At 39.7% G+C, this 17315-nt stretch overlaps 1 protein-coding gene across 2 annotated transcripts in view; it reads left to right on the top strand.

Moving 5' to 3' along the window:
- The window catches only part of LDLRAD3 (low density lipoprotein receptor class A domain containing 3), a 118586-nt gene that overhangs the window by 40234 nt on the left and 61037 nt on the right, over positions 1-17315 (top strand). For both annotated transcript variants that reach the window (XM_037395658.1, XM_037395657.1), the window contains exon 2: positions 350-496. In XM_037395658.1, the coding sequence (XP_037251555.1) occupies positions 350-496 (147 nt within the window). The remainder of the gene's footprint in view (positions 1-349; positions 497-17315) is intronic.

Raw genomic sequence — 17315 nt, 5'->3', positions numbered from 1 at the left:
TGTGTTTAGACCAACCCTGTGGAGAGATTTTTATTTTTTTTTAACAAACTGTGCTTTGATCTGAGGATACATAAAGGCCTCATGTATGTTCTTAGAAAGTGAACAGGAAGAAAGAAATCTGTGAAATGGGGAGTATGAATGGAGAACAGGTAAAATGATGATTTAGGAAAAAGAAAGTGCTTCCAAGTACCATACTCAGGATATTGGTAGGATAATGACAAAATAACCATGGTCAAGATCCATTTGTCTTGTCTTCATTCAACCACTGATAAACAGCTTGCTCCGTGACTGCTTTTGCTGCTTTTTTAAACATCCCCTGTAAACTTCCTTCTTTTTTTGTTTCTTGCAGAGAGCCAACTGTTGCCTGGGAATAACTTCACAAATGAATGCAACATTCCTGGAAACTTCATGTGCAGTAATGGGCGCTGTATCCCAGGGGCCTGGCAGTGTGATGGGCTTCCAGACTGCTTTGATGACAGTGATGAGAAGGAATGCCGTAAGTGACTGTTGCTATGACCTTAACATGTTTAATATCACAAAGCTTCGCTAGGTAGTGTTACTGGCATGTTCTGTAGTGTGTATTAGGTAAGTAACAAAGCTACTTCCACTTTTGTAATTTAGCTGTTGTTAGAAAAAATGTACAGCCTCTCTTATTATTTCAGGTCTTTAATGCTCTTCAAATTGTCCTATTTTAATACAGAAGTTGGTAGCAGGTACCTAAACCCCTATTCACAGATGGATAATTTGAGACAGACTTGACTTACAATTAGTGGAATAGTGATGCGCTGTGATTTTTAGGGATTCTGTGTATATGCTTCAGCACAGTGGCTTAGTGCTATAAGTTGATGTTTGCTACCATCATGATTAGTCCCTTTCATTTCAAAATTGTTGACTGTACGCTGTTATTTTTGCTCTCTCCTGTTGTAATTCTTAATCCTTTGAAATATAATACTAACTTTCTGGAATACAGACCAAATGAATTGGCTAATAATGTTTACATGTTTTAAACCTCCCTATAGAACTCCCAGTTCTAGAGAGTTCAAAAAAGTTGAATCTGGTTCTCCCCTGTGACTTCATCTTTTTCTTAGCATTAATTAAGCTTTAGTTTAATTAAACTTAAATATTATTGTTGAGCCATTAGTTAGTGTGAAACTTTCTAGCCTACATGTTTTACCTAGACAGCAAGATTATGCTGCAGCATAATGCTATGATTTGAAATCTAGTTGGGAGTAGAAAAATCCTTAAATTTCATGTGGTTCTAGAGCAACTGAGTAATTTCTGACAAGTAAGTTACTGCTTTTCGTCTAACAGATGTTGCTGCTTTACATATGTACTTTATGGAGTTTTTCATTAAACTTAAACCAAATGATAAGCTTACCTTTCCCAGGACACTTCCAAGACATTATTAGCTTCGCTTCTGGAGCAGAGGGAAGAAAGAATAGCTTCTTCCAAATTAACTGACTAGAAATACCATGTTTTGTTAAATACTCTTGCTTTTTCAACTTAATATTTCTTCTTTAACTCCAGTTATCCATCCCTTTTAAAATAAGGGGGCTTTAATAACTATGTTGTGGAAATCTCCATACATAGTTCTACTTAAAGCCAGCGAGCTTTTCTCCCTTTCTAAGGCATTAAAAGCATCTGTATAAAATATCTGATGCTTTGCAATTTTTATAAAGCATCAGGCTGATGTTACAACACTGAAGACAGGTTAACTTTCTTTTTCTTAGCTTTTAACATCTTAGGAAAGGACGGACCTGTTGCAAGGATTGATCATTGTCATGCATATCTGTTTAAAACCTAGCTGAATTTAAATTAGTGGGAGCTTTGGCAAGAATAAAAAATGTCCAGAGTTCAAAGTGTACCTGTCATTGAGATATTCCTGATTGTAACAGCTATGTGACTCTCAGGTTCCTCATTATTTGGGTCCTGAATATGCTGCTAGCATGAGTTCTGGTATTCTGTTTCAAGTTTTTAAAACAAGCTGAATGATGGTACTTCTGTTTTTATAGGATAGCAAATCACAACATTTTCTATCTTTAAGAATGTTTTCATCCTCTGCCTTGCATGAATTTTGTTTCAGCGGTACAACTATAAAATCTTAATGAAGATTTTCATTAACCTTAAAGAAGTTTTTCTTAATGAAGGCAGTGCTGGGTATTTACCCATGAATCAGCAACAGGAAAATATGCTTTGTGACTCTGTTAAAAAATTTCCTTACCAAAATAGGTTTGATCTAGTGAATTGCAGACAGTAATGAACATAGTAACTGACAATAAAATATAAATAGCTGGAAAATGACAGTTATAAAAGTTGTTCTTGTCACAACAACCTCAAATAAAGCTCACTGATCTAGGCTATGCCACAACTATGAATTTAAGTTTCTGCAGAATTGTCCTTTTTTTTCCTTTTCTTTAAATACTTCCAGCCCACTTGATTGGCTGATGGTTTTTTGGATGAGCATCCTTTTGATCCTGCCCAAATTAACAGAGATAATAAGACTATTCTTTCCTCTTCCCATACATCTATCCGCTATCTGATCACCTTCATAAATGTGAAATTAGCATGGAAAAGAGACAGGACGGAGAGCAAGGGATTCTTATTCTGTGCTAGCCTGCTGTTAACAGGTCAGATAAGCCAAAACAGAATGGAAATAAGTGCTTACTTGAATCTTCAAACAAGAAATTAATGTTCATGCAGACAAGGTTCTGTAATGCATCCAGAGAGCTTCAAGCTGCCTGTTCTGCATCTCCATCCTCTCTGTTCCAGTAGGCAGCTTTTAACTCTGTGTATGCTGCCATAAGAAGTATATCTAATGAACTAACCACTGTGTGTATGGGATGCTGAATATGCCGGTGTAGCTACAGTCAGTGTAATATGGCAGAGACATGGGGTGTGAGAGGAGTCACTGGGAGAAAAGAATTACAGCATTAGTAAGGAGGCTGGGAAGGTTTTCTGTTGTTAGTTGTTGTCTTATGTCTGAATTGAGGAAGTTGGATTACTGTCTCAAGCGTGGATGATCCTTGTGGCCCAGGAAACATCCCTTTTGAATCCAGCTAAGCACCTAGCCTTGCTAATACCTTCAGAGGGACAATTCAGTCACTTACACTGTATGTATATGCTTACATATGTATGTAGCTAAAAAAAGTTTCGCTTGCTCTTTCGATGAATTTTGAAAATGGTCCCAATTCTTACGGTGTACTGTTATAGTGTTAGCAAGCAGTCTTTTACATCAGAAAGTAATCAAAATTTGGATGGGCTTATACGCACAAATCTGGTGTTAGAGGAGTTCCTAGCCCAAAATTAAGGCATTGAAAGGCAGCCCTAGTGTCTTCTGAGAAGGGAGAAGGAAGAAGGAAGGAGAAAAATCACGTCTTTTCTCCCGCTCCAGTTTATGTCAATCTGTAAAGATAGGCTCCTACGTTATTATAGGCTGGAAAGGACTCTGGAGGTCATTTGGTCCAGCTGTCTGCTCAGAGCAGGACTAACTTGGATCAGGGTTGCTCAGCACCTTGTCTAAGTCAAGTTTTGCACATTACCAAGGATGAAGAGTCCGCAGCTTCACTGGGCACCTACTCTAGAGTTTAAATATGTGCACTGGGAAAAATTTTTTCCTAGTACATGATCAGCTTCCAGTGATGAGATAGAAGCTGAACAAAACAATTTGTAAAGATGTGCAATGTGATGAACATTCAGATCCTCTGGTCTTAGTGAGTGGCAGAGGGGAAACGTAGGAGCCCAGGAATTATTGTTCTTGACTGCAGAAACAGCAACTGAAAAGTAAGAACAGTTGACATTCAAAATGTGTGTGTGTGTGTATCACATGTGGTGCTATTGTTGTATCAGTGTGTGTTGCGTTACTTGTGTCAGGCAACTCCAGGGAGGACAGCCATGCTTGAAAGTGTCAAGCTAGCCTTACAAGGGTTGGAGTGTGTGTGTATATAAATATAAGTGTAACATTTTTTTAATTGTTTTAGGATAAGTTTTGTTACCTTCCTCCTATCAGAATAGGGCTCTACTTCCTAGAGCATACCTTGCAGCAAAATTGGAGTTCTTTGTTTTCTGCTGTGATGTTGCTTTGCAATAGCTGAGCTGTGGATAGTCAAGGCAAAGCTGTAAGAGTTGCATTAGCAGCATGAGATGGCTGAGTTCCCAGTGTGTTACTACTATGAGCTGTGCTTTAAGATGCTTTGTTTGTAATTCTTCATCAACTAACTAGTTCAGATTAAAAGGCTTTAACCTTGCTTTAAAGTGTTTGTGTGTGAATAGGAGTTCAGTTACAGGATTCATTTGGTACTGTGAACTGCTATTTCTGTGAAGACAAGTATGCTGCCTTTTGGCATGACCACTGAGGAAGTTTCATGCGTGCTCCTGTGTGGTTATGTGCAAAGTCTTTCTCTCTTTTTTTGGACTGCCTTTCAGTTGAATGTCGATGCCCAGCAATGTTTTATCAATTCTATTGCTGTACTACCTCATCTTGTGTGTTCCCCTTCAAACAGGAAAACTTAGAATTTATGGTCTGGTTCTCTACTTTCTGTGGCCAGCAAGTGAAAAGTGCTGGTTTGGGTGTGAGGATGAAATAAGATGCAAAGCACAATTACTGGCACCTTGTCCATTCATGTCTTATCTCTTCCCTCTCTTCCTTTTGTCCTTTTTCTGACTCCTGCTTTGAAGGACTATCTCTATTAACCATGTTATTTTGTGGGCTTTTTCATCATCTCCCATGCTTGCCAGAATCCATACCATCTGTCATCTTTCTTGCTTCCTCTGTGCCCTGACCCGTGATCAGTTTAACGCTTCCCACACCAGCTATCTGTATGCTGTTTAGTGCACAGGACACTTCTTGTACTCTTGCCTTCTGTCATGGTGCTGTGACGACAGAAAAAAATTTACCTGGTTTTGTCGGGGGGGGGGCTGTTGAGAAAAGGCCTAAGAGGGAGGAAATAAGCTGAGACGGTGACTTCTCATTGTTCTTATTTACAATTTATCTTCTCCTTGAATCAGAGTATCTCTTTGGCTTTTCCTCCAAGCCACTAATTGAGCTTGAAAAGGAATTAATTGACCATAGCAGTGTAAATGTTTTGTGAGTATTTCCAGTTCTCTGTAGCTTGAGTAATCTGCTAGTATCAATGTGTCTCCCAAAATGGAGAACGCTTTTGTAGTTCATTCCCCCTGACTCTGCTGGTTCTCATCGGTTGGATTGCTCATCAACCTGTGTAGTCCAGTAACAGTCATGCCGGTTTCTTTTAAATGTTAGTGGGTTTTTAACTACTACTACTATTGCTTTTTAGCTGTGTAGATGATTTGTAATGGAAGCTGAGGCTCCTCTTGACAAATGCAGAATCTTTACCGACGGGACTTTCCTGCAGAGCTTATGGATTCATGCTCACACTGGTCAAGGTGGGAGCTGTATGCTGTCAGCCACTCTGTCTGTTGTCAGATACAGAAGATCCAAAATGGCACAAAATAGAGAACCTGGATGGAAAGAGATTAGAAATGTGTGCTTACATGTTTCAAAACATTTTGAGATAAATGGATTGTCTTTAGTGCTGACCTTTTTACCTGCCTGCTGACAAACTCCTTTGGTACCAAGACCTGCATCCAGCTGTTGGAAGGATTTCTCTCCTTGAGATATGAGAGTACACTAATTGTGGTTTAACCCCGGCCAGTAACTAAGTACCACACAGCTGCTCACTGGCCGCCTCCCACCCAATAGGAATGGGGAGGAGGTATGGGGGAAAAGGTAAAACTTGTTGGTTGAGATAAGAACAATTTAGTAATTTAAAATATAATAATAATTGTAATGAGAAGGGGAGAGAGAGGGAGAAAGGAATAAAATCCAGAAGGGAAAAAAAAACCCCAAGTGATGTACAATACAGTTGCTCACGACCCACTGACCAGTGCCCAGCTGTAGTCCCCAAGCAGTGGTTGGCAGGTCCCAGCCAGCTCCCCCGATTTTATATACTGAGCATGATGTTGTACCCTTTTGGCCAGTTCGGGTCAGCTGTCCTGGCTGTGTCCCCTCCCAATTTCTTGCACTCCTGTGGCCTTCTTGCTGGCAGGACCTAAGAAACTGAAAAGTCCTTGTCTTAGTATAAACATTACTTAGCAACAACCAAAAATATCAGTGTGTTATCAACACTGTTCTCATACTAAATTTAAAACGCAGCACTGTACTAGCTACTAAGAAGAAAATTAACTCTATACCAGCTGAAACCAGGACACTAATGTTCTTAGTTAAGCTTATAATTTACTCTGTCATCTTTGTTTCCTCTGCTCTTTGTACATCTTTGTATTACATTATTACAGAAAGAACAATGTGAACACTGAAGATGGCTTTTGTCAGCTAATGAGCAACAGCTAGTGGAGAGATGGCATGTTGCTGCCTTTGTCAGCTAATGAGCAGCAGATGGTGCAGATTCAAAGCATGGCACATCATCTGTGCTAAGTGCCTGGCATGACAGCAGCCAAAATTAGAGACATACCAAATACCCAGAAGTCTAGATTTTCCTTCACAGTTCTTCTGAGAGCCATTTCTTACATGCCAAGTTTGTATGTTCAGCTATGAGCAAATAGTGGCACACAGTGAATACAGTGACTAGCTGTGTTAATCCAAGGGAGAAAGAGTGTAGGCTGTGGGCTAGAGGAAAATGCTATGCAAGGATAGCCTTGGGGTGGTGTGTTCTTGTATTAAGAACTTCTCTCATGTGTTTCTGTTTCCAGTTGCAGCTGTTGCTCATTCAACACAAAAAACTAAAGCAGGTTTTTGAGTCAATGCTAAAGTCTGTATGATTGGAAAGTATAGATGTCTGAGCAACAGGGCATCATCCATGCTTATAAGAATGTGCTGCCAACACACTTCTGCAGTGGCTCACAAGAACTGGCCTCTGTAGCAACATCTGGAACTGCAGTATTAAAAAGCTCATTTCATCACCAGCGATCCATCATCATCAGAGCTTGCTCTGATTGTCCTTTAGACAGAGTCTTTATGAGCAAATCTTCTCCATGGGGGAGAATGCAAATGTCTTCGTTAAATGAAGTGCTGTGTGAAAATGGTCAGTTTTAATTAGTGTTCTCCAGACAGGTAATGAAGCCACATGCTGAGCAGGCTTCTGCTACAGGTCAGCTTCGTCTCTTGCCTGAGACACGGGTGCTTGCAGGGAACCCCTTGCAGTCAGAACTGAAGGGTTTATGATGTCTGCAGTTCTGGGTTGCACTCAGCATAGTATGGTGAGCCAAGCTTTTCTGGAGTGGCACAAAAACAGGCTAACTATCATGGCCTTGAATGCTATGACTCATATTGGGGCAATCTGAGAAACCAGTTTAATCCAGGTGTCTAGCAGATGTGGAAGGAGCCCTTCTGTTTCTGGATCAGGGAATCTAAAGCTCTCGGAACCCATGCTGAAGTCAGGGTCCTGGTGAGAAATACCCCAGGAACTCCTACATCTGGTAGGCTGCATGCTGTAGTGCAAACATGAAGGCCCGAGAAAAATTAAACTTTCTTTTTTTTGTTCAATTCCTTAAAGTGTTTTGGGGGCTTTTATTTATGTGTGGTGGAAGTTTTCTGATCTGTGTTTTCATGATTGTAACCACGCTTCTATTGTTGTCTTTGCAAGCATTTTTAACTGTCTTTGGCGGATTAGTAGAATAATATTTGAGATAATGCTGTAATTACTTGTTCATTGCTGATATGTTGGTGTATTTATTCTTGATTTCATCTTCTCTTATGTGTCTTAACTCTCTTCTTGGTTTTTATCTTACAGAGTTTGAACTGTGTGTTTATATATAAGAACACCTGGGGGTTTTCACATTCCATTTTGTGTCCATCTCTTCTTTCTTGGGTATATTTTCAGTTCCATATAATCTATCTAAACATATACCAGCATTTTGTATAAAAGCTTTATAGTCTCAGAAGAGTTTATAAACCTTTTGGTGTCATCAGAAGGTGGAGTGAGGTGGTGGCAGATGTGGCACAACTAAGCTTGCATCATTCAAAGTGTATCTGCACACTTGTTTTTATTTTTTGTTGACCCTGCTCTGGTGGGCAATTAGATTGGATTAGCAATGTATTCTAGCTGTAATATAGAGCCCCCAATAACCATTTTTAGGTTTCCGCAAGGTTTCCTGTACCATATTGTTCCATGTCCAATTTAAAACCTATCTACCAGACGAATGTTCACTGCTCCCTCTGGTGTTCACTTGCAACAGGTTTTACTGCTCGACAAGTTCAGGAATGGAGTTTGCAGCAAAGTGTTCATAGTAAACAATTACGGACGGTCATGGATGAAATATAAAAAGTCTTTTCATAAGAATTATAAATGAAGTCCACACTCTGCAATTGGCAGCCTGGGTTTCCTAGATTATGTGAAGAATCTTTTTCCTGTGCTCTAAGACCTTTCACTTGGGATACTGAAACTCTCCCAGAACAAAGGCAAGTTAAGTTTTCATCTTCAGACTGGTACTTAAGGTGCGTTTTGACTGACTTCATTACATCCAGTTTCCACAAAAGATGTTGGGGTTTTTTTTAAGAATTGTATGTATTAAAAACTTCACCACATCAAAGGGGTGGAAATTATTTAGAAAAGGAAAAAGCCCCCTGAAACTGAAGTCACGGCTGAGGAAGTTGCTCTGTCATTGGAGAAGCTGTTGAGTGCAAGAACTCCTACACTGGCAGGTGCAGCTCTCAGTAGAAAGGAGGAGGATTCAGTGGGGACTGCACCAGGTTCAAACCCATGCCATATGCCTGGAAGGCTCAGATGAGGACTTTCAGACTGTCTTGTCTTGCCCTCTTTGATGTGGGGTACATTTCGAAAGGCCTTTAAATTTGTTGCTGTCAAATGCATATATATATCTAAAATGGAATTTGCTTTGATCAGGAGTGTGCTTCGAGTCCGCTTTATAGGAAGATCATGAGCTGGAATTATATTAAGGTACATTATGTACCCATGCTTTTCCATTTATGTCCCAAAATTAAAATGGAGGGTTAGACAAAATTTACTGACAAATGGTCATTACTATCAACCCAAATGATTCTGGTGACAGTCTGAATTTAGATGTTTGTCTTCTCCTTTCCTTACGCTTGGCTGTAAGAGTAGGCAAATTCATGACTTCCCCACTGCTAAGAATAAGTAACCAGATCTAGTAGCCACTTTAAAAGACAGAGAGAAAAGGTCTTGTAGATACAGTGAGTTCTGCAGTCTCTGTGGGCTCTTTAATGACTGCTTAATATGATACTCCTCGGGGACTGCATCGCAGGGGCTGAGTGTACTCTGCATCTCCCAAGAGGCGCTCAGTGCTTGGCAGGATCTCACGACGGGGTGTGGATTTGGAAATCAATGTCCATCCTTTTAATATACATATACATATATAAATATTTCATAATCTGGAAGTGGCTGTGTATAACTTGTGGGGTGGGGGGAACTGCATGAATTTTCTTTTGATTAGATGCTGAATCAGGGTGAAGTAGAGTTGGTTGGATTGTTGTCTACAGCTGGGCCTAGTAGAAATGGAATTAGCGGAGGGCTGAGTCTGTCATGCTGATCACAGCGTTAAAGGCAGCCTGGGAAGTACTGGTGGCTTGGTGGTTAGATCAGCATCTATGGTATAGAACACTGAAGCCATAACTTTTAACTGGAGTGGGTTTGATTATTTTTTTATTATTATTGTTATTTTATGTGAGAGTCTGGATTTTAACCTTTTTAAAATATTGTAATTCTTTATAAGAGAAGAAAAGCATCTATAATTATTACCTCTTGACCCGTTTGTTTGTAAAGAGATTACTGCAAAAAAAAGAAGTGAAGATATTTTGCTTGGGTTTAGCCACTCAGCAGAGTCAGTCTAACAAACGGTTTTCAAGTACGGGAACAAATGGCACAAAAAATCTGGCTGCTGTACTTTTAAATAGTAGGCTTTAGGTTCAACAAGCAGAGCTCAGTGCACTGAAGAATGAGAGAGGCACTTTATTAATAGACATTTTTGCCCAGTTCAGAAGGGATTGTCTAAACCAGCTGAGGTCTCCTAGAAATACAGCAGTGGGCCAAGAGCCTGAGTAGGGCTAGTCCCACACATCTGTAATGATTACTGATTTCAAATTATTTAATGTATCAGTGGCCCTCAAAAATGATTCTTAAAATGTCAGTTAAAGCTTGCTGTTAACTAAATCTAATGCTATAGAAGATGAGGGGCAGGGTGATATATTCAGGAGATGCATTCAGATTCCTGGGATTAAGATCCAGGATTGCATACCTGCAACAGTTTTTTCTGGGCTGCCCCATCATTTATAGATGAGAAATAATCTCATCTGCTGCAGTCTGCTGCTGCTAGCCAGATACACTTTTAGCTTTCAGAAGTTTCCAGTGCTGCTTTCTGATAAGTTTGAATTCTCTCTTGCTAGCTAACAATTTATAGCAGTGTAAGCTAAATAGCTGTTGAGTGTGTGTTGTATCACCACATTTTGGAAAAAGTAAATAAGCAACTAATGAATACTTGTAGGTAGGTTGTTTGGCAACCTGCCACTTAAGAAACCCCCCAACAAAAAACCATCCCATACCCCCCCAAAAAAACCCCAAAAAACCCCACCAACCAAAAAAGGGAACTCAACATCAAAATAAGTTGTCACGTTTAAGGGTTTTATCTTATTATTCTAACACCATTCAAAAGTGTTAGAGCTGAGCTTGTACTCTTTAGTTCATCAAATCTGTATCTGCTACTTTGGGAAGTGTGGAGTAGTTGTGACATGGCTCATGGTACTCACCAGAGGGTTACATGGCTGTGAACTTTGGTCATTGTATGCAGTTTTGGATATGGTGACAAGCCTGTGCTGCAAATGGATGTGTCCAAAAACAGCTGAAAGGTTCACACAAATAACAGAGCTAGCTGTCAATTACTGACTGGTTTAACGTGCTCTGTGATCCTCTATGAGCATGAAGGAGGACAATACAGACACAAGGAACAAGATAAAGGCATAGAGATAAATATAAAAGTAGTGAGTTAAAATAACTGGTGTAATTACAGCAATTTGAGTACTTTAAAACTCTATTCCTGCTAAATTCTATGTGAGGAATATATGGAGGAAGTGTGGGGCTTGTGGGTTTTTTGGAGTATGGTTTGGGAATTTAACTCTCCTGATAAACAAGACTAAACAGTTTACCGTCATGATACGCTGCGTTACACTACATCCATCTTAATCTAGTGCATTTTAAATGTCTGTGGAGAAAGCACATGTCTGTAAGAAAACCTGTAAGCAGGTAATTTTTTTTTTATTATTTGACTGCTTAGGTTGTGTGTGGGTCAATATGTGCAAGGAGAAAATCTAACAGCAGCACCAAAACTAAGGAAGAGAGAAGCTTTCTAGCAGAGCTTGCACCCCAGAAGAATCGTGGCAATGAAAAGCTGCAAAGTAGATTCTGTGCATTTGTATTAATGGAGTAAGCATCGTCATGTGCTAGGATTCAGGCTGCCAGGTTTTGTGCAAACAACAATCTTATAAAACTGTACAAAACCTGTGTTTAGTGGTCCTGTGCTTATTTATAATCCAGTAATAATTTGTGTAAAAGGCTAATGAAGTTAACACTTTTTTTTCTTTTTCTAAGTAACTAGAATACATAGCAGAAAGCTAGGAATTCCTCTGTAAAAGTAGTTGTATGTACGGTAGTAGTCATACATATACCCCTGGAATACCTCTGGACTTCTATTTGCAACTTATGATCACTGAGTGCTTTAGGTTTCCTTTTGTTTTTCTTGCTGCTTCCCATTATCTTCTGGTTGACCTGGAAAATTTGTTGCAGGTAGGCGACAGACACCAGAATTCTGATTCAGCAAAGCTGCATATTAGGCAATGCATGAAATTAGCATTTGTATTAATTGGGAAGATACTGTAAGCCAGCTGCTGATCTTTTTGTCACTTACTCGGATGATTCTCAAATTTGGAATATCAAACTGGAATTAAATCTTGTTTTCGCTTATGATTAAGCCACCAAATACTTTGTAGTTTAAATAAGACTTATAATGAAGTGACAATGGTGAACGTTTCATTTGAAGCTCAATTACAGAAATTTACATGGAAGTAAGGGCAAGTGCAGTAGCTACTTGTGTTTGATAGCTTTTTATGCAGGAAGATCAAGAGGTTTTGTGGTGCTGAATATTTAAACCTCTTGATGGTGTCCTCTAGATAGGGGTCAGTAAATAGCCCAGTTGGAGAGCTTGAAATCAGAAAGGTTTAACAGTTGGATGAGATCAGCGGCACAACTGAAAAAGAAAGATCAGGTAGCTAGCCCAGGATGGAGTGAGGGATTGTAGCCCATCAGGCTACTGTCCTCTGAGGAGGGTTGTCCTTGCTACTGAAGTCCCTTAAGGGTGGTGTTCTGTCCTGCCTGTGTGCCTCCTGAGTAGCTTAACAACTTTGAAGTTGTGCTTAATTTGGATGGTGCAACAGCTGATTGAATATTTGTCCTTTTGTATGATATTACTGTTCAGGTTGTTTAATGAGTAGTAACTTCTAAAATACTTCTTCTAGTGAGAAATTGCTTTACTAAGTGTCTGAAAAACAAGCTTCTCTGTACTGTCTTCAGACATCTGCTTTGTGATGATCTCGAAGGACTGAAACATGGACTCCTAGACTATGAAAGATTATTTTAAAGCCTTACTAACTGGCAAGAAATAAAAGCCACTGACTCATAGTAGTCCAACGTAGAAGTGCTTTCACTTCTTTTCAAAGGAAGCAGTTTACTCTTCATGGCAGCAGACTCCATTGGCTTTTTTACTTTAGTGTTGTCCCTTCTCTCTTACTGTGAACTATAGTGTAAATACTGCCCATTTAAGTTGGTGATAGTTTACTGTGTTGGAGGCAACCTCTGATGTTTCCTATGGGGCTAATTCCACTACTTTAAGAAAACAAAAATAATGCTGCCTCTAAAATAAAATACTTCTTAGGTTCACTTTCTCTGAGTTTACATTAGCAGTTTATGACTAGCAACTCTTTCACCTGAGTGGTTAAACAGGGAGCAAAGGTAAGAGTGACCCAAGAGCTTTTTGTAGGTGCAATGATTGCTCTGCAGTTGATTGTGTTTTTGATCAAAACTCATTAAATAGTTATTTTGTCTTGAATTGGAGGATTTCTGGCATAGTAGAGTTTTGGGTGGATTTTATGCTGGGAAGAGCACTACGGTGCTCATTTTTTTCTGAATAGGAAAAAGCAAGCAAAGGAGGTGAAACTTCTCTGTGTAATTCTGCAAGACAGCCTTGTTGAAGAGGTCTGTGAGCCAATAAAAGACGCATTTGTCCTCTGTGCAGAGGCAGCTGAATGACCACAGGTAGTGGTGGATTTCCCCACTGGGAACTGAACTGAAAATACTGTAGGGTCCAAACAGCAATTAAGTAACCCAAAATAACTGTTAGTATTAACTGAGTTAGGCTTTGTATCATTTCTTGGGGTGAAAGGGGGCAGTATCCTGGTGTCATCCTGCTTGTATTATGTAGTGTTGTAAAATAAAACTTTCTTCTCTTTGTAAATGGAAGTTAAAACTTGTTTTTCAAAGAGCAGGGACAAGTTGAAAAGATGGCTACCTTTAATGCCTTCGTGTAGTCTCTTTACTAAAATGCTGTGCGTCATCATGCACATATCAAGAGAGACTGAATTTACGGTGCTGTCTGATGTGGCTGTGGCATTTCTCAACATAAACAAAGAGCAGCAGAGAATTTTAAGGTGGTTCATTACCAAAGTCAAGAAAATACCTGTGGCTCTGCAATAATATAGCATCTGCATGCAACAGTTTCTGTCTAGGGAGTTGCTCTTGTCACATGCAAGTAATCAAATTTTGATTAGCTGAATAAATAATCATCTGTTGTTGGACTGTGACATGTGGGTGTGAAACAAAATAAAGTTATTTTGCCTGATTGTTACCTGGAGGGTTCTAAGGCAACAATAGTTCAAAGATGCTGATGCTGAAATACTGTAGTTTACTTCTAGCTGCAGGTTGTCACAAAATGTCTGCTGTTGGATCTGCTACATCCCATTTCACTCACTCCAGACTGAAATATTTCTCAGTTATTTTGCAAAACAGAAATTTTTGCAGAAATAAAAGAAATGTGCTTGTCCTGGTGGTTGCATCACGTGGGGTGCCTGTTGTATGCTATCTTTGCATGTTGCATGCAATAAGCAGTGCCTGGTTCACTGTAACTAGTTGAGAAACGATTGCAGGTGTGAACTTGCTGGCTCAACAGTAATGATTCAGTTGAAGTTTCTTACCTAAAGTTTCATTAGCAAGACTGTGTGCTGGCTTCTGTAAGAGAAACAACCTGTTATACGTGTCTCTTTAAGCACCGTGTCATTATAGTGGGGCACAGCTTTAAAATTTTACTGTGATATCTGAAACAGTAGGTTAGTATCTACTTAGAGTTACAGATGAAATTTTTTTTTTCCAAGAAGTTGGGTTATGCTGTCTTGTTCTGGCTGTATTCCTCAAATCTGTAGTCCATAACTGCACTTGCTGATAATTATAGAAGACATTTGATCTCTTTACCCTATCTATGGAGTGAAAATTCACCTGCCTATCATAATCTGTTGCAACTTTCTAGCTGGGTTTTAAGTCTTTGTAGCCAAGTCAGGAGTGTCAGAATTGCTCTTTATACAAGGGGGTATCTATATACAGTAGAAGGTTTTACACAGTATATGCCAAATCTGATTCTCCGCACCACCCCCACCCCCCCACCCCCCGTTGTTCATCTCTGCTGAGAAATAAAGTGGATTACACTTTTTGAAAAATAGTGTTGTTTCACACTTGGTACCCTAAAGATAGCAAAATGTTTTTCTGTTAATGCTGTAGAGCCGTGCCTGCAAACTGTCACATCTTCAGTGGAACGTACAACCGGTCCTGATGGGAAGCTACTGTTTTGTTAAAGCTTTAAAAGAAGGGGGTGGGAGGCTTGGTTTCTGTGTAGCATAAGGAGCAACTTCACAGACTCACATATACAACTGCCAAAACAGTTTTCTTGAACTTAAGCAAACCAACCGGGGGAGGGGAACGTGTGGCAAGCTTGTTCTGTGGCCAGCAGTTCTCTGCCACCATCTTCACCACTTGCTTCATGTTTGAATTTTAAGAGATAGGAAGAATATTTTAGTGGAGAGCAATTTCTTCCCATGTCTAATGAAGTCAGAGGAGGCTCCTCCAGTGCATGTCAGTGGTGCACTGACAGCTCTTTCTAAATACCATGGCAATACCCCTTTGTGTAATGTAAATACAGATTCATGTTAATGTTTCAGTCCTGCATGGCTTCTCCCATTACTAGGTAACACATGAAGAATTGGAGTGAATCAATCCTTTTCTGCCATAGGTTAACAATTGGTTAAATGTCAGTTTATTTGGGGTGAGTTCTGTACTTGCTGTATTTCTGAAATCGGACTGGATCTGCTATTTGAGCAGTCTTTTTTTTTAGACACAGTTTCGTAAGCTGCTGTGTGATTTCTTGCTGTATTTCAACTGTGTCCATCAGTCCTTACCTCTTCTCCTCCAGCATGTGGTCTCTCAGTTTCTTAAGTTCTGGAGACCTGGGCTTGGGACTTGCCAGTTCCTTTAAAAACAGCCAGCTTCTCCCTTCCCTTTCCTTCAGCTGGTTGTAACACCAAGGCTAAATAAGGTCACACAATCCACATGCATCTATGTCCTTTTTCACTCCTGTTTTGTCATTTCCTGATATCCCAGTAATTTTTGATTGCCCGGAGCCCATTTCAACCAAGTGTAACAGAAGGATATAGATTGCAAAGGTAATGCTGTTCTTGAAAGCTTATCAAGGCTGAAATCACTGAAGGAGCCAAACAGGTAGCTGCTGTGGAGTAATCATAAAGTTTTTCATTTAGAGCTCTGTCTGAAAACTTGAGATCTGTGCAGTAGAAGACATGAGCAGAGAGCAACATGAACAGAGCAACCGAGAATGATGAGCAAAGGAGAAGAAAACAGTTTTTGACAGTCTTTTAATGGGAGTAGGAATTGCAGAGGAGTGCTGTGAGTAGTGGAGCAAATGACTTGAATCTGCTACAGGCAGTTGTGGTCCTGGTATGCATATCTGTTACTTGAGGGTGCTGAAGATGTGAAGAAAACTAATAGCCCCTTCATGTTAAGGATATCTCCAGAGATCATTGCAGAATGGGAGGATATGTTTCTGCTCAGGAATAAATGATTTTTCTTTCCTTAGGAACTTTATGAGCAATGACCAAACAACACTTGCTTGAAAACCTTAGGAAAACTGTGCCAGATGAAAGGAAGATGTCAAATTAAAACTAAAGCAGAAATTCCCCCGTGGAGTCTCCAGAGTGGGGGATATGGCTTAGACTAAGCCATTACTGGTTTCTCATTTTTCCTGCATTTATGCACAACATATGAGAAATGTATTCTGTGTCTGGAATTGGAACTTGGATAACTGAGTTCTGTTTGTTGGCGAGACTTGTATCTAATAAATGGCTAGTTAAGAGACTAGTGAATCACTATGGCGTTTGAAATGCTTTATTTTTTTGGGGTGTCTAATGTAAATAAGTTTGACTTTGGATTCATTTGTGTATGTATCATGCCTGTTGCAAATATACAGAGTTACATTTGGGTTTTTTGTTATTTCCTTCCCTTGAGTTTTAAAAAAATAATAATAAAAAAAAAATCAGTAGACAAATTTGAAGATGTTTTAGTTTCTTGTTTGGTTTTGGGCTGTGGTTACTAGTATGTGCTCTTCTGTTAAACAGTTATTCTAAAATAGAATGTGCTTGTTCTCTGGCTGCTGTTGCAAGAGGAGGAGAAGATAGGAAAAGGTCTGGCGAGAAAATGTTGAACTAAACATTATTTAGCTATCTAGGTAATACTTCCATTAAGCCATTGTCCTGAATGGTATCTTCCTCTTTTTGATGGGATATCGGGATGCTCTGGACAGAAGAAAGAGTGCATTTTCCAGAAACTCAGCTTTGTTCCTGGTCATTCCAACACCTTTTTCCTCCAGATGTGGTCAAACGTCAAATATTGCTTATGGCTTCACTGCAGTAGCTCAAGGGTAATGAAGCAGAAGTGCTTTGGGCCTTCTTGCCTTAGGGGTCAGGACAGCTGAGATTGCTGTGATGTGTCTGTTGTACCTGAAATGGAGCCCCTGCAGCATTTGCCACCGCTTGTAGTTCTGGTCAGGAAAGTGCAGACGCGTGATTTCTGCTCTTCAGAGGGCCAGAGACTTGGGTTTTGATGATTCTGTCTGAAGTCTCTCTGGAAAGGTAAGGCTGTAAGAGTAAGAGATGGTCCATATTAGATATTTTAGAAGTAAATAATGTCGACGCCTTAATTTGGCAG

The sequence above is a fragment of the Falco rusticolus genome, chromosome 7, assembly GCF_015220075.1.
Source record: "Falco rusticolus isolate bFalRus1 chromosome 7, bFalRus1.pri, whole genome shotgun sequence".
Classification (NCBI taxonomy): Eukaryota; Metazoa; Chordata; class Aves; order Falconiformes; family Falconidae; genus Falco; species Falco rusticolus.
The sequence above is the reverse complement of the archived record's forward strand: the minus strand, read 5'-3'. Positions and strand labels throughout refer to the sequence as shown.